This window comes from Seriola dumerili, unplaced genomic scaffold, assembly GCF_002260705.1.
Source record: "Seriola dumerili isolate Sdu_G_001 unplaced genomic scaffold, Sdu_1.0 BDQW01000088.1, whole genome shotgun sequence".
Lineage (NCBI taxonomy): Eukaryota > Metazoa > Chordata > Actinopteri > Carangiformes > Carangidae > Seriola > Seriola dumerili.
In genome coordinates this window covers 8026896-8050811 of record NW_019174343.1, presented here as the reverse complement: position 1 = coordinate 8050811, position 23916 = coordinate 8026896, and the positions used below count along the sequence as shown (strand labels likewise).

General features: G+C 42.2%; 1 protein-coding gene across 2 annotated transcripts in view; it reads right to left on the bottom strand.

Moving 5' to 3' along the window:
• Positions 1-23271, bottom strand: part of LOC111221838 (cadherin-4-like) — a 191609-nt gene extending 168338 nt beyond the window's left edge. For both annotated transcript variants that reach the window (XM_022745416.1, XM_022745417.1), the window contains exons 1-2: positions 23039-23271; positions 21664-21775 (exon numbers count right to left, since the gene is read on the bottom strand). In XM_022745416.1, coding sequence (XP_022601137.1) covers positions 21664-21775; positions 23039-23092 — 166 coding nt within the window. In that variant the 5' untranslated portion in view covers positions 23093-23271. The remainder of the gene's footprint in view (positions 1-21663; positions 21776-23038) is intronic.
• Between the last annotated feature and the right edge of the window lie 645 nt (positions 23272-23916).

Genomic DNA, 23916 nt, shown 5'->3' with positions numbered 1-23916 from the left:
GCAGACTTAAAGGCTTTTATAAGGCATACAAATAGGCTGCAAATCGGATTAGGGTGGAGGGGAGGGAGCCTTTTCTATTGAAAATCCATTTTGTGATAGGGTGGACATTGTATGTACAATGACAGGCAGGACATACACTTGTCTCGAACAGTGTGAGGGTGACAAGCACAGAGAATGGCACCAATCTGCATAAAAGAGAAAGCTTTCATATTGAATGCCACAGAGGATGATGCTGCATTTGATGTTTGCACCAAGGAATCTCCCCGATTCTTTGCGGTCTACTGTTATCATCCAAACAAACAAGCCATAGAGAGGGAGAGACTCCACAAAAGTGTATACGCACCAATACTACGATTTACAATGATTACCACAAGACTGGTGACCTAGGTTTAGTACACAGGCTGGTGCAGAACCAACAGTGTGTCAGTCCATTGCTTAATTCTTTCAACCTCTCTGTGGCACTCGGCTCCAAGCCCATTCTTTCCAAATAAAGACAAAGTAAAATATAAATATACAAATGTTATTTCACTTTTAAAACAGATCAAATCGTTTCTTTGAACAGCTGGGCATTGTAGTGTTTGGCATATCTTACTCAAACAGGACTAAATGGTGTATTTGTTGGGGACTACTTTCAGCTGTGCATTCGGTGTGTTAGGGGCGCTTTACGGCAGCAGGACAGTGTCTGTGGGATGGACCTAAAATAAGATGTGTTCATGGTAATGTGGGAACATGTTACCCATATGTTTGTTTTTAATTGTTTTTAGACAACAATGTCTCCGGCACCGAGGAACAAGCTGAAGTATATCAGGCTTTGGCTACAGACATGACATTTGTTAACAGGATCAACTGTGTTGATTTTGGTCTTTGAATTGGATCCGTTAATAAAAAGAAAAATATAGAATAACACCAGACTTATCTTGAAGAACTTATATCTCTCTTAAGACATTTTCTTTCATCAAGAGTTGCTGCTGCACAGCTAAGGGTGTGCTGGCATGTACCACTCTTGGTTGTTAGCCACATGTGACACAGTGGCCTGCTGAGATACACACTTTCCATAAAGACAAGCACAGGAGGGTATGAATGGACTCCTGCAGTGTCCATTTCTACTGTCCTCTCTTGTTTCTGGCAATACTCAGGCCACGATTGTGTGTCCGTGCTAACAGAGCAGAAACAGACAAAATGTCAGCCTTCAAAGCACACACTGGATGCAATGCAGCCCATCATCACCATGGTATTTCTGCTAACAATGGAGAATACAGAAGCATGCATTCAGACTATTACATAAAATGTAATTATGCATGGTATTTTAAAAATGTGTGGTACTGTATAAAATGTAAATGGATCATGTATGCTGAGAACAAGCACATTACAGAGTATGTAAGTGCAAAACAGGAAACCCATAACTTGTCAAAAGTTTCCAAATTCAAACAGTTGATATTTTGGTTGCTGGCTGAGATGCTCCAGTGCTCCACTGAAGCTGAGCAGGCTCCAGTTGATAATCATCTGCTTTGTGGCAGGAAGCAAGGGGAGATAGAGCAGATGGCACTAGTTTTATTTTGCCGCGGATGCTTTCTCTGAATAAGGAACGCTCTACTGAATGCCAAGCTCTGTGGGAGAGGAGAAGCAAATTGAAGCCCTCCTGCACTGCTCCTCGTCAGGGAAGGGGCTATTGTTGTGTGTGTGCTCCAATTCCAGAGTGACGGGCGAGTTCTGCTCATTCATTAATGTGCCGAGCTCGGGGATGGACAAGCCACGCGGGAATTTCATTACCTCACTCACTCATCCTTTCTGTCTCCACTCTCCCTCTAACCCCCCTCCCCCTCACTAACTCACTCTAGTGCTGACATGCCCACGTTGATGGGAAGTGATGCTGTTGTTCTAGCAAATAACCAGGATAAATAGTACAACTCCAATTCAATTAAAGAGTAATGATGTAGTGTTTCAGTTACCGATGGCTTTCAATCTGAAAGGCATTGGCATTCCACTCCCACTATAGCCCTGATTCCACTCTCCCTGAAGATATAGCGGACGCTGACAGACCTCACATGTACACCGAAAATGACTACCACAGTTTAATCATGTAAAATCCAAACCCCTTGTACAGAAATGAAACAGTACTTTGAAGGGTCTAAATGTCACATTTGGTGGTATTTCAGTGAGCAACGATAAAGAGAAACCTGTGGGAATTCATATCATATAGTAATGAGAGCCCCCCAGAGCCCATTTGAATGTAATTATGAAAGATTTTGGCAGAAAAATTATTCAAGTTCAACACAGTCAACCTTTATGGGTTGCCTGTGAATTATCTGAATGGAGTAACTTACTGTTAATAGAATATGTTTATGCAGAAAAGGGGCCAGTGGGGCGAACGGTCAAAGGGCGTCAGTGAACAATAGAAAATAGAGCAGGGTGAAGCATGTGAGAGCGAGGGGGGGAAAGGATGAGAAGTGAAGACAGAGAGGAATCCACAGAGAGAAGGCAAGAGGAGAGAAGTCTTAACAGTGTTGATGATGATGATGTTATCTTTTCGCTGTGTCTCAGGACGCTTTGTGCACCTCTGACTCTAACGTCTTCCTCCCCCTTGCTCCCTCTCATTACCCTCTTATGCATCACATGCACAGGCCGTCTGTCCTGTATGTACATACTCGTCAATACAGTTCTCCCTCTGAATGAATGCTTTGTCATCGCAGCTCAACACGTGACAGTAATCTCTCGAATGAGCCGACCATTTTACTAAGACATCCTTCTGAGATCCCACTGTTATCATTTGTTATCAGTGGAGCCCTCTGTGTAAATGGAAGCAGACTGTGGTGCAGTTTGGATCCCATTTCACACATGTAGTAATCAAACAGAGGTAGCTGAGCTAGTTTCCTCTTTTGTAATGATACTGAAAGGGCTTGATGAAACAATATCATCTGATTTAGTGATTGCATAACTGTACAGGCAAAATGTATAAAGTTAACACTGGTCTGTATCATAATATGGGGTTTATTTAAATCTACGCTGATTTATACAAATGTAGTGAGGCCATCTGAGAAGGAGCCTGCCACCCCTTGCCCATGTGTCATCTTTCTGTGCTGGACATGGACACTGGCACTGGCCAGCATAAATGATTGAGTTGGATGTCAGAAGCAGAGCTCTTGCCAAGGGGCCACAGCATCCATGCTAATGGGCTGATGGAGCCTAATCTAAATAAGTGTGAATAAAAGGGCTTTTACTGTGAGTGCTCACATCTTAAGCAGAAAAACGTGTTGGCAATTGCTTCATCTTAATCAAACAGTAGAAAAGACAGAAATTCAGTTCGTTTAACTTTCACCATTTAACTCTGACGTCAGCTGTCGTTGCGAAGAGTATGTTGATGCGTGTGTGAGATGTTTCACACACATCTTGTGCGCGCACTGTTTGTTTGTTTTAGTCCTTACTCTTCCGAAGCCCATCTGAGATCAATCACTAGGCCGAACATGATGGAGAGGCCTGTCAGAGCTCACTGTTGTGGCCTTGATTCAGTAAAACAAATAAAATGGGCAGAGGCATTACAGAAAGGCTCAACACAAGCTAGACAAGAGACCACACCAAAGAGCATTCAGAGAGAGGGGTGAATAATGAGGAGGGGGATAAATGTCAAAGAGCAGAGCGGGATGAAAAATGATGATGTAGAAGAGACGGAAAGGGAAATGTATACAGAGCAGACAGTGAACAGACTGGAAGAGACGCAGACACACAGAAAGCAGGAGGCCCAGTGCTATTGCCTGCCTACGTTAGCCCAGCTAAGCTTTTCACCCTGTTTCTACTCGACAGCATGTCATCAGTGCAGCCCTCCTCTGTTTAAACCCTGCTGTGGCTACTGCAGTGCATGGCCATGTGATGAAAGGGAGGAGCCCTGAGAGATATTTAATGCAACTGCCCTCACACATCCTTTATATTCTATTATGTCAGCACGCACCAGCATCTTGCCAGCCTGAATAATGTCGTTTCTCTGATGATTATGTTGGCCATGTAACCTGAGCACTGCAGCACTCAGCTCGGCTCAGCTGGATTTGATTCAGCAGCATTTACAAGACTACATATGACAACACAGCAGAGCTCATTCCTCCGACATAACAAACTTGAGGAAGCCATAACGCACCCCTGTCAGCACTTAACTTCCCTCCTCCTCCCCCAGCATTTTAAAAGAGACATTCACGAGCAGGTGGCTCAGAGGTGAGCCCCCCCACCCCTCCCCACGAGGCTCCTGCCAGACCCCAGCCCACACACTCAGTGCCACACAGAACTCAAGCATCAAACTACTTCCTGGGGTTCCACTCTGCTTTATACTGCGCATGTGGAAGAGATGATGGCATGCACCCTGTTGGCCTGACTGGTCAGAGAGAGGAAGAGGTCTGCTCTGCAGCAGCTGCGTCAAACTCAACAATCAGATGAAATGTATTCCCTCTCTTCAACACAGTGCACAGGGAGAGGACAGTTCAAACAGCTTTGGTCAAACTGTTACGGCCATCATGAGAGAAATAATCTGCTCAGTTTCTCATGATGCTGACACATGGTTTTCTTGTTATCACAGCACTCACTCCACTAATACAGGGAACTTGTCTCAACAATCAAACTTATCTTGTTGCAACAAGGAACTTTTCTTTTTATAAAAATATAAGATAGTATATCGTAATGACCAGGCCCGGATTAAGAATGCTGAGGCCCCTGGGCACAAAATCTTGGAGCCCCCCCCCCTCTGTTCTCCAAAGAGAGATCCAATCCAGGTTTTGAATTAAAGGTTCTCAGCAGAGGCTATAATCTGTTGGAAATACCTGTAGCTTGTACAGGATTTACAGTGACAGGCCACAGCCTCTGATCACAACCTGAAGGACAATATCAACACTCGTAGATATATTCAATCATACAGGCTTTACAACATGACTGCAACAATACTTTTCTGGACCAGCAGCAACTTCAACGCAGTGTATAGCTGAATTGCATATGCAAGCACATACTACTCCACCTCCACCTATACAGTTCTATGATTCAGATACTTTTCAATCATAAATCAGGCACAATCATGCACACACACACAAACAGTAGCCTAAACAGTACATGGACAGGACTCAGGCCTTGCTGCCGCATTACTGTCCTCCTCCTCTTAGACGTTAGCATCATCCTCTTCAGGCTCTTTGCTAATGCTAGTAAGCGGACTTTTGAAAAGAGTCGAGATAGATGGTATGTTTTTTTCTGAATTAATTTTCCTTTTCTTTTTTCGCCTCTCTTTGCTGCTCCACTGCTCCAGCATTTGTTTTCCATGCTTTTTTGCAGAGCGTCGTTCTCACCTGGCCAGCTGCCTTTGCCACAGTCACCACCTGGCCTGACCGATCATCACATTACAGACACAGCCAGCAAACCAATCACAATATTTTTCTTATTTGCAAATAAAGTAACTCCGCATTCATTGGTCCATATTTCAACACAGACACATACAAATTTATGTGGGAAAAAAAATGCAAAGATGGGATGAGGCCATAGTGGGTGGGGGTTTGGAGTCTCCCTTGGGTTCTGAGGCCTCCACGCACCGTAGTGAATAATCCGTGCTTGGGAATAACAAGACTTTTTCAAAGTGTGTTCTCATTTTAAGAAGTAGATCTAGTCAAAAAATAATGAGAGGACATTGTAGCCTATGGACATCACAGAAATTGACAATGACTGATTTAAATTATTGAGACAAGTTTGCTTGGTATGAAACACAGCAAGACTTTTGCATTATAAAGCGCAGTGAATGGTTGTGTGCATGGACTAAGAAGAATGTTGAAAGAATCTTTTTTTTCCAGTAGTGACTGATGTAGAAGAGTGTGCTTGGATTCAGGAGGTGCACGTAATGTTGTTAAGTGAAGTAGTATTTTATACTTTAGTAAAGTATACTTTAGTCGTATTTTATTGTCTGTTGAATTTTTTATTCATGTATTTAAATTTACCTGCACTTTTTAAACAAAAGTTCTTACGTCTATGGATTAAAATGTCTTCAGGTAAGGTTTTGTATGAACCTCTTTCTGAACCTCTTACTCTTTCTAACAACATGGTAGTGTTTCTTGTGATAACATCGTATTAACATATCTTTTTGGAATTTAAGTGTCTTGGTATAATGAGATGTTTGTAACGAGAAAAATATATCATTACGACATGAAAGTACCACATTACAATACAAAAAAGATCTTGTTACAACCAGAAAACTCTCTCATTATAATGAAAAAGGGGCTGAATTTTTTTGTAATGGTGGTAGACATGTGCGGCATGTGCAGCAAACTTGAGTACAGCTGCAGCTGTACTCAAGTTTGCTTTTTCCTTTGTGTGGGAGGGCATCTTTGACTTTCTGCCTTTTTACTCCCTCTGAAACTTGGTTTCTGGGTTCCCATCCAAAAGAAAGCAATTTGTACTTGACTTTTATCTTTTCCCTCTTAGCATTTTGCATATCTTTTTGTAGCAAATTTGACTCCTGAACTTGCATTCAGAATATGACTTCCAGATCAACAATTTGACTGGTGAAAGACCATTTGAAAATTCCTTGCTGTGAGCACATTTAGCCTGCATGCATTTTGCATCTCCATTTACTCCACGTGCTGTAGAGTGTGTGAATATATACATATTCAAATCAACTGCAGCCCAGCTAACTACAAAGACTCACTGAGCCACAGGAATGTTTTTCCTCCAGTGTTTAAGATGTATGTGTGTACACATGTATGTTAAGTACATATACACTTTCTGTAGCACTTATAGTGAAACTGACAGCACTTCCTTAATAATCATACATTTTGATAGAGGACAAGTTGTGTTAGCCTGGCAGTATTTACAGAGAAAGCCTGTATAACACACCACAATTCATGTGCATTTATTAGCCCTGAGGGCTCCGTTTGTTAACTGATTCAGTCCTGACACAACACTCATATTTCTCTCAGTGTTATCAAGCACATGATGCACCCCTGGTAGTAATATTAGGAGGACCCTGCTGTAGTGTAACTGCCCTCCTGCAGGATCCTAGTAAGTAAGATCCACACACACACACACACACACACACTTCATCACACTGGATAAATGGCAGCATAGCTGTAGAAATAGACGTGTCATCTCATTTACCTTGATTTACACTTCATCTGTGTGCTATTTGCATAGGTCACACACTCTCCGCTTCAGTTACACATGGGCTGTTAGCTTTTTATTAAGGTGCCATGTTTGATGTGTGCTGTGCCGTTAATGACCCGAAGCAGGGTTTTATAAATACATAATGATGTTTACCATGAGATTGGTAAGATTTTCTCATTAAAAACTTCATATTAAAACCAAGGTTGTTAGCTAGTGAGGTTTAGTTTGATGTTTAATCATGCCTTTAAGATGGCACAATATCTGTTAATGGAAACTGCTGAAGAATTACAGTACACATGAACCTGTGGCAAAACACAAATTCGGACCGACACAGTGACGGTGGAAGCTTGACCATGAAGAGCTCGATGTGAATGGATGGAGGTTTGGCTCGTCTGCAGTGCGTCGGAGTCTCACGGGCTGGCAGGGCTCCAGTCCTCTGCTCGCTTATTCATCTCTTTCTCCCACAGCCAACATAGTCTGACACACACACACACATTCACACAGCAAAACAATATCATTTGATTCACACAATGTAATTAATCAAAAACAAAACAAAATTCAGAAGCACCATATGATGGCCGAGAAACAAAATATGCTAACTGACATTTCAAAACCAATCTCTTCATGAAGATAATTGCAGAGCAATGTAGGATCAAACTCCATCAGAACTGCAGCACTGCAAAGTCCATCAGGGTGATTCCCTAAGGTGAACACAGAATAGACTGAACTCAAGATCCTAAAGAAAATATTCAGCCGTGAGAGTAAATTATACATACAAATGTGCCACAGGTTTGAAAAAAATGCTATGTAGATTTGCCAGTTAGGTGGTTCAGGGTGCAGAGGAAGTAAATAAATAATCCTGTTTAATAATTCATTGAAATTCATGTTGCTTTGCCTCCAGCCTTGAGAGTATTTAGAATGCAGCCTGCAAGGGCCCTGCTTCTGACTTGTGGTGGTGTGTGGTAAGATTATTGAAAATGGGGGGGGGGGCTCAAGCGCCCCCCCCCCCCCCCCGCACAACACACACACACACACACACACACACACACACACACAGACACACACAAATGAAAACACACACACAGGCAGACAGAACTATGTATACCATGTATCATATGTTCTATAAAATCGTGAAAAAGGACGTGCACTGTCAACATCTTATCCCGTGTTTGCTCCATTTCTCCCTGGAACGACAGATACAATCTCCAGAGTGTGAAGAGAAGTTCACACAGAGCTTCAGGCCGGTGAATACACCGAAGCTGAGAAAGATGGCAACGGAGGCACAGGGAGGACTGCAAATTGGATCTGAAAGTCTTTCAGGGGGAAGAAAGAATCAAAACAGAGCGGATGGAAGAGAGCATGGAGGGTAAGAGGAAATGAGGGAAGAGGAGAGGAAAGGAGAGGAGAGGAGAGGAGGCGAGGCTTAAGGCTAGTGATCCATGTGTGACCCATTCCTGATGATGTCTTCGCTTGATAGAATTACACCAGCAAATAAAATGATCTTGTCTCGCTCCCTGTCAGGCCGTGTGTGTGTGTGTGTGTGTGTGTGTGTGTGTGTGTGTGTGTGTGTGTGTGTGTGTGTGTAGATTCAGCACGGTCACTCTGTCAGTTGTATCTTTACAATTCATTAACACAAGAATCTGTCTTGTATATCTGAGATTCTCTCCACTCAGCAGTTGGATGCTGTTCTTACAGTTTAAAATGTAGTGACAAGTGGATGTGGCTTCTGCATATTAAACATGTGAATGACTGGAGGGGGGTTGATGATTAAGAGAATATTGTGAAAACATCATCTTCAAGTATTTGCAGGGCACAACTAACGTTTTGGCACTGCTATCAGTCTCTGTTAATGCCGATTAAAAAGACAAAGTTAGCGATTCTTTTGCATTTTCTCCTCTGTTGACTGCAAAGAAATGAGATTTGATTAAATTAGAATGAAAAACACACACTGTGATTTACAACTGCAGTGCAAGTATTGAGATATTTACCAGGACTGTGGGAATATTGTTGGCACCAGAGTGGCTGTGTGTTCACATGTGCTGAACAGTTCCATATTACATGGACTTAAACCAAGCTGCCCTATTCAATCTGCATTAACGTTTCCACAAATTATGTAAATACTGAAGCTTCAAACGCAGCTGCTAAATTAAAATTGGTTCAATTTTCAGCCTGCAGCTGTTTCTTTTAATCACTTTTACCTGTTAAAATGGAAGCTTACACTTTACCTGTGTGATGGAAAAAAAATTGTGAGGGGAAATGTGAACGAGGCAGAGTGCATAATCTGTTAACTACAGATAAAATATGCAGGTAGCTCAACAAGTGGCTTTGTCAGACATGCAAAATTCAGTCCCCAAAAAAAGAGTGCAGTGAGGCATTCAACAGGTGGAGCACTGAGAGCAGAAGATAATTTTCACCATGTAACAAACAAAATGTCCTGAAGCAATGCTCACATAACCAAACCATCAGAACAACTGGACTAATTCATCACTGAAATGGCAGCATTTACCTAACTCAGATTGCACTAAATGAAAGTCCATATCAGCAACCTTATTTTTCTAGTTTTAACAATATTGTCAAACAGCTTGTGGTTTTTCTAACAGTTGTTATCAGGCCTGAAGCTAAACCTCCCTGCAGTGCTGGGACATATAAAAGGTATATCGCAGCAGAAAAAAGCTGTATTAACTACCGCATGTGTCTCTAGAAGAGACATCTTCAAAAGTGGAACAGTTTAACACAAATCATCATAGTACAGTTAGCAAGGCCGTGGTAACTGTGAGTGACTGAAGGATAAGCTAGTGAGCTAAAACTAAGCTAAGAGGGCAGCAAAAATGGCTAACCCCTAACACTGAGGTCATTTTGAAAGTGAAAGGTAGCAAATCTATTATGTTTTAGCCTAAGCAGAGGGAGAGCAGATGAGAAGAGTAAAGAGATTAAAACAGTACATTGAGAAAATGAGTAGTATAGACAGAGGTCATAGATGTCATGATGTGTGTCACGGGAAGCAGCATCACATATGTTGACTCCATGAGAAAACATTCAACACTAGCATGGCTGTTCAGGCAAGATATCCCGCAGCTGTAATTTATCCATTCAGCCCAGCTGTAGACGACACACTGATCAACTGTTATAGCAAAACATCCGCCAGAGATTAAAAGTTGATTCAGTGTTGCAATTCAGACATTATGTGCTTAATGTAATAACCCTCTGTTATTGTATTACAATTATGCCGTCAACACATTGCTTGATCTGACTAACATCTGTACAGTTATAGAACCAATAGTACTAGACTGACATGGAAATGAACCCTGTTCACAAACAAACATCCCAATGACAAGCACATTTGATTCATTTATAAATAATTCCATTCTTGACGCCTCAGTGTAAATTGTTATGCAGCCTGCAATGTTGATCACACATATGATTTTGCTGATGTTCAGACCTTGTTCCAACTCCTCCTCACATTTCTTCTAGCACGCTGCAGGGCCTAAAGGTGGAGGAGGGTCTTGTATTGTTGCCAACATCCAACCTAGCTCTACGATAATGAGCTCTACAGGCCCTGAACCTGACCCAAGCATGAAAAGCTTTCAGTTAAAAATAACAGACAGGACCAGTGCTGTGGTCAAAGCACGTGGTATTTCAATGGTTTAATATAATCTTGGAAAAGCATAATAGAAATGCAAATGAAGCTGTGAATCACCATATGAAATCCGAAGACCCACCAGATATCTACAGATAGTGGATGTTTATTCATGGGAGGTGAGTTATGCGCAGTAGGCTCATGGCCCTGCAGATCAGCAGAGCTTATTCAACCAGGATGTTTAACTCTCAGCTTTATGATGATACTTTTAGAGGGAAAACCTTTCCATATCCTCTGGTTGGAGAGCAGACAGGTAGATTAGAAATGACTACAGAATGTTCAGCCAGTAACTTGTAGGCAGCAAATCAAAAGGCTACATGCTTAAGCACAGACATTAGCTACTGTATGTGCTTTCCACCGGTATAGCAATCTCTCTGCTTTTAACACACACAGGCACAGCAATGGATGAGCTACAAACTGCAGAGCTGGAGTCAAGCATCTTTCACCTATGTGTGGCAGCTCTGACATGTTATCATTTGGATTAGCCTTGATGTTGGATTGGTTTACGCAGCTATAAATTTGTAATGTAAAATAGGTGCCTGAATGTAACAGCCATCATTCACTTTGCCACAGCCCTGTGGTGGCTGTAATCATGATGACACAGTAATATGGCTGCATCCGTTTTTCTTTTACCCAGGCTAAATTGCTGTTTATGGCAATAAGAAGGCTTCTATTCCCAGAGGCCACGGTTAGTCAGACTGGCTCTTATTGTTTTACTGCTGGGTTGTGGTGCAGAGCACAAACACTGTCACCAACACCAACACCCCCCCCCCCCCCCCCCCCCCTCCCAACCACCCACCATGCCTCTCCTCTCTGTTGTTCTCAGAGCTATTATTTTTATCTGAAAACCTATACGAGGCTACAGAGAGAAACAAGACAAGAGAAAGGGAACGAGAGGGGGAGAGCGGCACACAGAGAGACAGAGCAGAGCGGGAGAGGAAAACTGTGATTCCTCTGAAGCTGTGATCGATGCTACCAGCGTGTGTCTGCATTGCACGTTGCCAGCAAAGAGGAGGGCTCTATTGATTTGCTCCCATATTTCAATCAAAAAAGTGGGCTTTCAAGCCCAGATTTTCCTCTGCACTTGTACGAATTACCAGGCTCTCACAAAATAAAGACTAAAATGCCAAATGTCAAGTTTAAGAATTTTTGAAAAAACTCCATCTTGTTATGCGGAGACAACAAAAGACACGTTTGTGTGCAACTGGGACATCTTTGGCATGGTAATGATGTTTCATGTGGATTTCTGACTGTTGCTAGCCGGTGGCTATAATCTTCTCTTGGGTATTTGCAGTGCGCCTCTATCCACATCACACACAAATATGTCAAGAAGTGAGCAAGCAGTAACAAAAGGCACAATCAGATCTAGACATAAATCTATTTTCCTGGCAGTTTAAATGTGTGCTTGTTCTCCAGCACAGATATGAAGTCTGCAGGTGGATCATTATAACATAGACGAAACCCATCTCGAGGTCAAACCTAATATTATAATGGCACAGTTAACATATGTGCAGATACATACAGGGGCCTCTGCAACAATGAATTAATCTCCACAGTAAGAGTTAAGGTGTGTGAGAGTGTGTATGTGTGCAGGTTACAATTTGTGTGACCTCTTTCAATGCGAGTGCAGCTCTAAATATAAATAAGACAAGTCATGCTTTTATTGTTGTCGTAGTTTTTGAAGAAATTGATTCATAAGGGAGTCAGTGATACATGATGAGGTCCCTCGGACAGACGGACGGACGGACAGACAGCTGAGATGATGTGTTCATGGAAATTAAGTTAAAATAAACCATAAATATATCAAAAGATTAAACTCTCCACTGACATTAGAGCACATGTGGAGAGAACAGGAAACAGAATGGATTCAATTGTATCACAGTTCTACGACAGAATATCTTGTGTTTATTCTGGTCAGCAAAACATATTTGCAGATTTGTCAGCCTCCCACAGACAAATCTGCATCACAACAGCATGGAGCATGGTTCCATATTGTGATTTCCAAATCAGCCATCTGAATCCTGGCCAGAGATGAGCTCTTTCAAACAGTCTGTCTGCAGAAGGTACAATTGAAATTCACTCTGCTCCAGCAACAATAGTGTTTTTTCAAAAAAGCAACACAGTGGTTGTTCAAGAGGTAACAGGTATCACAAGTACACCCGGAAACTTTGTCTATAACATGACAACAAGATTAAAAGCAATGGCTTCCTCTAAATGCTAACTGAAAGTTTCATGGGAGAAAATGAATTCAAGTGCAAACAGAGACACCTGAATGGGTGAAGTACAATCTATGAAAAGTGTAAAAACAAACAAAAGAAAAACAGAGAATGGCGAGTTTCAAATTAAATGCGATGATATGAGCTGCACAAGAAACAGCTCCCAGCAGTGGGCTTCCACAAGTCACTGTGCACCAGCAAATAAGCCTGCACACAGCCCGCTTTTTTACATCAAAATAGACAGCAAATTGATACAATCAAATCCAAAAAGCGTCACCGCCATAGGAGATGCAATTTCTAGCCTTTTTTCCATAATGGAGTCAGAATTTTGTGTTTCTATTTTCTTTTATGGTGCCATCGTTTCCCAAACTGTTTCTTTTATGTGCCTCAGAGCCTGGTGAAAAATGGCAGGGACGCTGGATATCTCTCAACACCAAGGCTAATCTGCAGCACACACAGACGGTTTATATGTTGCTATATATGCCACTGTAGTTGCACTCATTCATTTGCGATTTTAAAACTGTGAATAGCAGCATCCATGAGCACTCACTAGCATGCTGGTAGCACTCGGCATATTAATTTTTACTAGTCAGAGGTACAATAACAATGTGAATCCTTAAGATAGATTCTAATGTCCGCCGTCATGCTCCAATGCATATCCTAATGCAGTTTAATGTGCTCAACCCAAGCAGTTGAGTAGCGTAACATCTCTTTTTCTAGCAGCCAAATTATGAGCATGCAGCTGCAAATAAAAATCATTTCAAACAGAAATTAAGAGAAATGTCAAACCTTCATGTTGCTTTCATTCAGTGTATTTACACAAAAATGTGCAATTTAATAAATGTCATTTTTTTATATATTTAAACAGTTTGTGACAAATTGAATTTTACTGTTAGATCTCACTGAAAATACTAGTCTCAGCTGCTGAAGTGAAATCAATGCCTCTCTTTTAGTAATGAAAGTTTTTAATTAATGTGGGAAATAAAAAGCCTCCTTTCTGTTTGACAAGTTTACTTCTTTACCACTATTAACAGGTATGCCTGTCCACGCCCCTCCACCCCACCCCTCTCTCTTAGTGTGCTGTATGTCTCTCTCTCTCATTCATCCTTCTCCTTTGCTTACTAATGAGCCGTGAGATTGACAGCTGGATTACTGGGCTGGTTTGTAATCCTTTAATTTCTCCGTTTAAGATAATCACCCTCTGGATGGAGCACTGCCTTCAAACACACACACACACACACACACACACACACACACACGATGCACAAATACACAAATACACACGATGCACAAAATATACTGTGTGCTTGCACATTTAACAGAAATAAACAAGAGAATATGATAAAGACAAGAGCATGCAGGCGTCCTGATCATATAGATTCCAGGCTGAATTAATCCAAAGAACTAAGTAGAGCACAAGCCCCTCTCTGGTGAGGGACCTTTGTGATATTAGAGTTTGTAGAACAAAGGCATCTTGACAGTGTAGTCTTTTAATTAAGGCGATAGAATAGCAAAAGCCCCGTGGCTTCAGAAATGGTTGTACACTACAATACAGAGTGGCCCTCTGGAGATGCATTTAGCAGCAGCTTAGAAGGATCTATGTGTTGAGTCAAGCCAAACGTAAATCATTTTGATTGGGCCGTGTTTTTCATCTCCTCCAGTGCTGCCGACTGAGGATATGAGTGTTGGAGAACATGTGAGGTCAAGTGGCAGCACAAGGTCAAACCACATGGTCGTAATTTATCAATAAAGTGAGGAACTATATGTCACTCTGAGCACCTGACTCAGGAACGAAGAGGGGGTGGGGGAGAAAAACAAGGTACAGCTGAGCAAGAGGGCAGCTGGGGTATACAAGTTCCCACAGCTCATGACTCAGTAAACACACAGTAAAATAGGAACATGATGGATGCAAGAAGTTGGTGCTCTGAAGATGATTTGGTTTCAAATCTGGACTAGCTGAAACTGTCCTGCTAAAATAAACATTTCTGTCTGACATGCTGGAGTTTGTGGAAATGTCAAAGGGGGGTTCACAAGCAGGAGCTGATGTTAAACAATGACGCTTAAGAATGCCTTCAAATGTGGTGTTGTTGTTCCACCTCGCTCACCTCTTGCCCTCAGTGTAGGGGTGGGTGATCTGACCATCTTATATCGTGGATAATTTTACTTTGGCATATGATCTACTTTTCAGATAAATCTTACAGATCACGTCATTAATAGATTCTATATTTAGATATTTGATTTCAGTAATTCAGTCAGTCCTAACCAGACCTGACCTGAGTGGAACAAGAACCACTGTCACCAGCTGCAGTCCAAGACGGTGGAGTTGCAGTCCACTCACGGGCTGAGACGAGGCAGGACGAGCCAGGGACTTGCTAGTCAGCAACAACTGAACTTTCAAATTAAAACATTTACATATTGCACATCATAAATAAATAATAGCACTGTCCCAACTGACAGAAGACAGCACTGTGGATGAGGAATAGCAGACAAATATCGCCGACCTCCATCTCCTCCTCCTCTCTGAAAGGAAGACTGAGCAGATCTGAAGATTTGTGAACCCTCTCCTAATAGAGAACCACTCCAGCATAATTACAACAATCACAGAGGTGGCACATAGGACTGCACATTCAGGCTGGACGTGATGGAGGTCAACTAGAGAAAGTAGATGGTAAAAATCCCCCAGGGGAAAAATATTTATAGTCTATACAGTATGTGAATTTATTTTTATTTTTATTTCCCAATGTGTTTTATTTCTTAAAAGAAGACAACCTGACAGGATTCAAAACCACATAGCTTTGAAAGTCTGCAATTTCAGATTGATGATAAAAGGAAATGGAAAATTGGTACAAGTTTTTCCACATTATTTTCAGATAGGTTTGCATTGAGTTTTTACTATCATCTTTTCAGTTTCTTTTGCAGGGATGGTGGAGTTAAACTGCTTTCATATTTTTCTTTTAATTGTAGTAATCATCATCTATCCAATAATCCACCTAAATGACAATGAAGGGAGCATTGTCACGGCAATGCAAACAAGTGAATAACTGGAGCTAAAGAAAGACCACTTCAGTGCTGAAGATCTGATTTGTATTCAGATGCATGTAAATCCTGCGAGCCCAGAGGAGGGGAGAAAAACCCTTGTAATGAACTGGTACATTCTGGGTTACACTTACAGTTAAAAGGTGAAACAGAGGTCTCATAGTGGGAAAAGTGTTCATTTCTGCACTGCAACGAAAAAGCAAATAGAGTCTTAATCAAGGCCACCGATCGTTGAAGTGCACTGAGATGCAAAACACTAATACACATTGATTGTGAGGAGGGCGGTCAATTAAAAAAAGGTTTTCGATAACAAATGCAAATAGTATTCACAGAATACAAGGTTATCAATGACAGATGAGCTGTTCAGGCTTTCTGCTACTTTTTAATAGTGTATGTAAAGAGAGGCATCCATCAGGAGGATTGAACTGTAATTTGGAGGCAATTTCTAAGAAAGAAGAAAGAAACACCACTTTTAACTTTATCCTTGATTCTTTTTTTTCTAAATTTGCCCTTGTCTCAACTCCTGAAATATACTGGCAAGTCTCTACTCCCCCGTCCAACACAGTCCTCTTTCTTATCCGTTAATCCCTTTGCCAAGGACTCTCTTTTTGGCTAACACCATCAGAAGTGCCCAGTTTCTCCTTTTTTCCTTATAATCACTCTATGATTTAACCCACTGCCACCAGCTTATGCAGATGCAATCTGTGATCTGATAATATCGCAGTTAGCGCCGTTTGAAGGTCAGAATCCAGGGCACAATTAGCTAACCTCTATTTTGTCAGGGAATGTAGATCTACTGCACAATCTCACCCAGTAGAGTGCAAACAGACAGCGTGCAAGGCGCTTTTCAAAAGCACCTGGAGCCTGGCGTCTGGCTCGTCTCTGACGGCTTGTCACCATATAAATGCAAGGAGGGTGAAATGAATCATGCCTGTCTCTCAGTGGGCACCAGATGGAAAAGCCATGAAACTATCTGTGTTGTAATGAAACTCCATGAGAGTACACGCCATGACCCAGTGACTAACCATCAGACTAAAGCTAATACCAGTACACAGTGAGAGAAGATCAGTCAAGATCAGTGCACTAGAACTAATAAAATTCACATGAAAGCCCTGACAAGACACAATAATATTTCTGCTGACAGCTAGTTCCCCATCTATCAAAACCCCTTTTTTACTTACTACCTCCACCGAGGAAATGACTACAAAACGGGATGAAAAGCATTGTGCTGTGGCATGTACTATATCTTGGGTGGCTTGCTTGATGGAATTGGCTCAGCATGTATGTCATGTTGTGGGGAGTTTGAGGGATATAGGAGCGTAGCTTGGTTTGGTAAGAAGGCAGGCGAGATAAAGAGAAATGATGTGGCTCATCTTCTGTACCTGTATTCTATCAGCTCGCCACAGACTGCAGGTCCTGGCTGCAGAGATGAAAGACTCTCTGGAGGACAAGAGAGACGTTCGTGAGTCAGAAGGAAAATGGCATTCCACTTATTAAATGCCTGGAAACGTAATCCCACCCCCCTCCTCAGTTCTTGGGTCTGGACGTATTTACGAAAGCCCTGTCACTTTGGATAGTGGGTTAGGAGTCAGAAGTTCTCCACAGCACAGCGAACACTGAGCTGACTGTTTCAAAGCAGATATGGCTCCTTGCCAGATTTCCCTGCTGCAGCCTAATTGGGGTCATGTTACAAGTCATTTTGTATGTGTAACTTTTAGAGATGGAATTAAACAATAGGAAATCTATGCTGAGAGCGTATTGCTGATGGAGACATGATCCTCCCTAAATTAATCTTTTAGATTAAAGTACAGTGTATGTCATTTCTTCCCCTCTATGCAGTAGAAAGACATAACTTTAAATTAAAAGCCCTGGGATGAAGGAAGCAAGGAGAGCGACCCAATTGTGGATTTCTTTTTTCGTAGAGCAAGTCCATCTCCTGTGATGTGATTCAAGAGACAACACAGGGACTGGAAATGTCTGTCTTAAAAGGTGGAGTTGAAGTGGCAAAGCACAAGAACAGAAACAGTATGCTTGGTTAAGGAATAGACACGTCTCTTGTGACGCTGTCTTCCAGAAAAACATTAAGTTATCATCGTTGTTTTTTTGTTTTATTTCATTTGCCCACAACAAAGTGGCCCTCTGCTGTATTTCTAAAAGCTGAAATCAGTTTTTATCCAAAAACAAGGTTTCTCCTGTAAATCCATCCGTCATTTTCTTTGTCACAAACTATTGATGACATGAGGCAAAATATGAAGTCAGACAGGCGTCTAACTCACACAGAGCTGTGATGCTCACTGTCTTTCAGGACTGGCGAGGGGCAAAGGGTGAAACTCATCACTGCTGTCTTTTCAAATATGCATTGACAGTGACTTAAAGAGACACTATCCTGACCGAACTGTATTTCAAATCAATTTCTTTTGTGCGGACGCCACATCCCCTTGTCCGTGTTCCTAGGTGTCTGTTCCGGCTCTCGGAGCGAGATGATGGTTTACACAGCGATGTGCAATCACTGGAATATTTCTTTTCATGGCTTATCTGCCCACAGCGGGACTCTGCACGGACCACGACTCAAGGCCCTGCTGTCTGCTTGCCTGTGTGCCACAGCCTCCCCCTCCAATCCTGACCCAGCTCTCAGACAAACATCTCCATGGGAGCATGGGATGATTTATTCAGCACAACTTAGCAGCAGCGCAGAGATTTGTGAGTTAGTTAAACAAAGGTCTTTTATGGTCAACCACAAAGCCATAACAGCCTTTTTAACCTATAAAGCCACCAAAGAATGACCAAAGGGGGCAGTGAATGATGCATTACATTTCAAAAATGACCTTTCAAGTCTTGACCAGACACTTCACTTTAGCTACAGGGAAAACTATAGAAAACGGTTTAAGGACCATACCAGTGTTTTAGTAAAATTAATTTACTACAAATTATTTATCATTTAATAGTCATCACTGCCGACCCTTTCAAAAGGCATGCTGTTGCATTTAAGATTTTTGACTCAATGAAATACTGGAAAGGCCTGTAAATACATGAGAAAGAAACAATCTGAGGGGGTAACATCACTCTCTCGTTTAATCTGGCATTTATTGGGTATAGGGTGACAAGCCAAATAGGAGGGGAACCAGCAAAGAAAGGATTACATGTTCCATCATAGATCATGTAAAATGCTTTTTGTGTGTAGTAATACAGATGAAATTGCAGGTTGGGGTGCCTTCATTGTCTGGTTGTTTAAGGACCCGACCATGACCTGCAGCGGCCCTGGGGACCTGTCATCTTTTTACTGTCAACTCTATACTAAAGGCTTGAAAATCACCCCAATATACTATATATGTTGGGATTCATTTCAAAATTTGCGCTGTATTTCCAGATCATGAAGACACCACTAAAGACAGTTCCGCCCATACTATAATCAATGGCTTCCTTAAAGGTAAAAAATGTAGGAAGATGGCTCTCCAATCTGATCACCTGGAAAATGGACAGTGTGGGAAAGCCCCAGCATGGACCTTTAAGCAGAAGCATAGCCTGACAACCAGGCATATACAACATATACAATTAAACTCAGATTGGTGTTAATGAATTTGACAGCCACTCCTTTAACTACCCTCGCACGGAACGGAAAAAAACTCCCCCTTCCACCTCAGTGTGAAAAGAGCTGCAGTCCACACATTGTTCAGCGACTGGAAGCAGAAGCCTGGTTCACACTGCACCTGCTGGGCTACAGCTCTTTGGTCCTTCCCCCATCGCTCACTGTCCATCTCTCCAGGGAAACAACAGCCACGGTCCACAGCAGTCCAGCAACCCCTTAGCCAGCTCTGTAGCATCCTAGACCCTCCCTCATCTCATCCCCAGCCCATTCATTTTCTGGGAAAGTGACAGTTTCAGGTTATACATATTGTGGCGTTAGTACTAAAAGCTTCCCCCCGCTTTGCGTCCCACTGTACAGAAAACAGATCTCCAGTAAGGCTGGCCAATGCACATTAATCACTGCATGAGGACTTAAGCTGCTGCAGCCCATATCCCTTTGAGTGGCCAGTTGGGAAGACAGCGTGGCTCTCAGATTGATTTTCACAGAACAAACACAGAGACGGACAAAATAAAAAAGAGAGACTGGGAGCAAAGGTAATATGGGATCAAAGCAGGAGCTGATGCAGCATATAAGCTAAATCAAATTGATGCCGTCAAGCTTTGCTGTAACCTGTACTTGAAGTGAAGCATGAGCAGCTAATACAGCATGCACACCAGGACATGTTACATGCGTGCGCAACATCCCCTCGAGACACGCGCATACTGCATAACACGCACAAACACAGAGGAGGGACCGACATAAGTTATCCGTCTAGATACATCACCCTCTGTTAATATTGTTTGGGTCAGGAAGGACGTCTCAGCCCATTTCCAAACAGGCAGAAACCCTGAGCCCTGAGCCCCTTCAGGCAAAATCGCTCCCCACTGACCGGCTGCACTGTCCTTGTCAGCCTCCTAAATAACAAAATAACCTCCAGAATAATTCAATTGTTTTGCTCACAGCCGGAAAATGCTCAAACAGCTGTTACAATGAGAATGCCATTTCCTCCTGGCAAACAGCATTTCATGTAACAATAGACAAATATTTGGCTATAAAAGAAAAGAGTCAGGGGAGAGCTAAGCTTCTTGTACACTGTGTTGAGCTGTTGCCTGCAAGTGTGAGTAACAGTCTCGAGTAGGTTACAGGGATGAAATAAGAGGAAATGTGTAACAACCTAAACAGTGGGCCCTCGACTCTTATAGCGGAAACCTATAGTTGGATCTGAAATGCTCCTAAATGCTGAAGTACTCCTCATCTTGGGAGTCATTTCTTCATCTCTCAGTTCTAGGAGTTGAAAGCTTCAGATATAACGTGTTCTATGTTTTAAATACACATCCGCTGAAAGTCAAAGGTTTTGTTTATCTGTCAATTATGCAAATAGGGACCCTGTGTGTGATGTGGCTGAGAGGGATTGTTTTCCATTATGATAAAGATTCACCAGCAAATAGAAGAGGTGCACTGAAGATACTACGGCATAATTTCACATGGCAGGAGATGAACCTCACAGTAGATTCAGTACACTGCCTGCACTGAAAAGAAATGGAGCGAATGAAAACAGAATTGAATTCCTCTGAAAAACAGAAAGAATAAAAGGGCTGCAAAATGTATTACAATAAACACTGGGAATAAAATAAAAGTTTTGGGCTTCCAGCTGCAAACGTGCAGAGTAGGGAACAGGCTATTTAAATTAGTCTGCTCTGTCAGCCGCTGCTCAGTCAATCAAAAAAGAAGAAATGTATTGGGATTTTTTTTTATTTTTTTTTTTTACCTGCAATCAATGTAGTTTAGGTGTTCACTCATCAATGAAAGTTCATATCAAATGACAACTCTTGAACAGAATGCATTACACACCTGCTGTCACGTCACATTTAATCACATCGCAAGATTTTTTTCAAGCCAAGCTCAATCACAACTGGATCCCTCTGCTGAAATATATGCATGTCTGTGCTCAAGATGAGCTGCTTGTATTGCACAGCCACAACCACAGCGTGTTCTGACCTTCTTTAGGAGTGATGGAGAGCCACGCTCCATAATATATGTCCCTCTAGACACACACTTACTCACTCAATCACACTATGAAGCTGGGGCAGACTTACCTTTGAGAATGCTCTGGCCGTGCAATACGTCTCTCGAGACAATCACTGTGTAGAAGTTCTGGGAGAAGCCTGGTCTGCACAGGGGTTTAAGGGGCTGGCCTGCCTTACTCCCCTGAGGAACAAAATGAGACAGCCTGTTAAGCATTGGCAAATTGACTTGCGGCCACGGGGTTACAAGCTGATCTCACAGCCTTTTCAGACTGTTATTGAACCTCACAGTCTCTCTGGCTACAGTGAGTGATTTGCTTCAGACTACAGCATGCTGCACTCGTCCACATCTGAGGCTGAAGACACCTGCTTCAAACCACTGTAGTGAAACGTCAAGTCTCATGGAACAGGGTGAATAGATTGTTTTAATGATCATTAAATTGTCATTATTATGACAGACCATGCTGTCATCATCATCATGTGTTGACTATTGTAAACATTATGACAGAAGAGGTGATAATGACAGTAATGATAATCACTATATAGATTAACATCTGTGGATAGCAGGACATGTTTGACCTAAACATTCAGTATACTCTCCATGCTGATCAAAGTGTGAGAGCAGGAGAAACACAATGTGTGTGCATGTGTTATAGAGACGGAAGAAAGAAGTAAAATGTATTGAAGTGTACTGCTACATAAGCATGGTACACACAGCATACAGCAGGTTATCAATTCTCCACAGAACGCACTTGCAGCCATCCAATTCATTCAGCTTCATGTTTGTTTATAAGGAAAATATTTCTGCTTTTTCTTGCATAATACATGTAATTCAATAATTCCCCGACTGCACATCAGCAAAACTCGACAAAGGACTGCTACTGCAGATATTGGGAGATAGGGCTGAGTACAGTTAATTATTTTCCTAAGTTTGCAAATAAAGTAGGCTAGGCTATTCATAACTGTTGTATTCTCCTTAAATCATCCTCCAGAGATAAGCATTAACCCAAATGACTAAGTCTCAACTGAAACACTAAACCTAGAAATCTAGACAAGGAGAAATGACAGTGCGTAAACGTGCGTAAACGAAGTTGATCGCAGCCAACATAGCGAGAAGCCCCTCTAGACACCACTGTCCTCTGCAATAATGCAATGCCGTTGATTTCGGCGAGGGAACGGGGAAGCTAATGAGCGGAGTTATCATTGACTTTTTTTACACCACACTCACACATAAATATTCTTGACCTTAAACGTTGCTGTATTAAGCTCGATTACACGCGTGGTGTTGCCTTTAGCGCAACACTGCGGGGAGAAAGTAGCTTAAGCATTTTACGGCCACTTTCGATTGCTCATGCGGGCGCTGCAAAGCCCAAGTAAGCACTACAGCAGTGCAGCACTTCCTCAGTACTGTTAGCCCAAAAGACATGAAGAAATTAACTCATCTTACCGAGGATGCGCCCACAAGTAAGGTGCACGCCAAGATGACGCAGCCAACGTTCATCTTTGCAAAGCGTTAAGAAAAAAAGGGGGGAGAGATGAGTCTTCTTCGCCAAAAAACACCTCAGTAATTCCCGGAGCTGTGTTTCTTCTTCTCGGATGCTGAGCGAGAGACCGTCCCTACTTGTCTGGCGCAAAAGTGCCGCTGAGGCAGAGATGCTGCGCTCCGTCCAGAGGAAGCCGGTGCCCATTGGATAGCAGCGTCACTACAACCCCTCCTACCGCACAGAGGAGCAGGCATGGCAGTGTGCACAGTCTGTAGCTCCAAATGACTCCATGTAACGATGCCCCGTACACTTCTGGGACCTATTGGTAGAAAAACGCATTTTCCAGGCTATTTAGATTCATATTTTGACTTCAGATGGAGCAAAGGCGGGTCTGACGGTGTGAGTGACAACCAACCATCCGAGTCCTTTCATGTGTCCATCAGCTAACTGGTCTATTGGAGTCTATTTCACACCCCAGTTACCCCCTCTGCCCCTGATCCATGGTATAAGAACGGCAAGAGCTGCCGAGTTATTAGCTTTTTATTAAAGCTGCTGTGATAAACCACTGCGGGATAAGACTTTGATGGTTAAATGTAAGGATCAAATGAAATGAAACGTTAACCTATGCGATGATCTACAAAAAGTATATACCCATTTTGTCAAATCAATCGATCCAATAGTCAGCCTTCATATCTTCTTATAAAACAGGTGAAAAATGTTATTCAAAAAAAAAATTCCATTTATTGTTATATTTGAGAATTTTTCTGCAACCACACCATGTCTGTCACTCTGCCACAGGGAAGAATGCGTAACCAGGATCAAATATGAAAACAGGACAGGA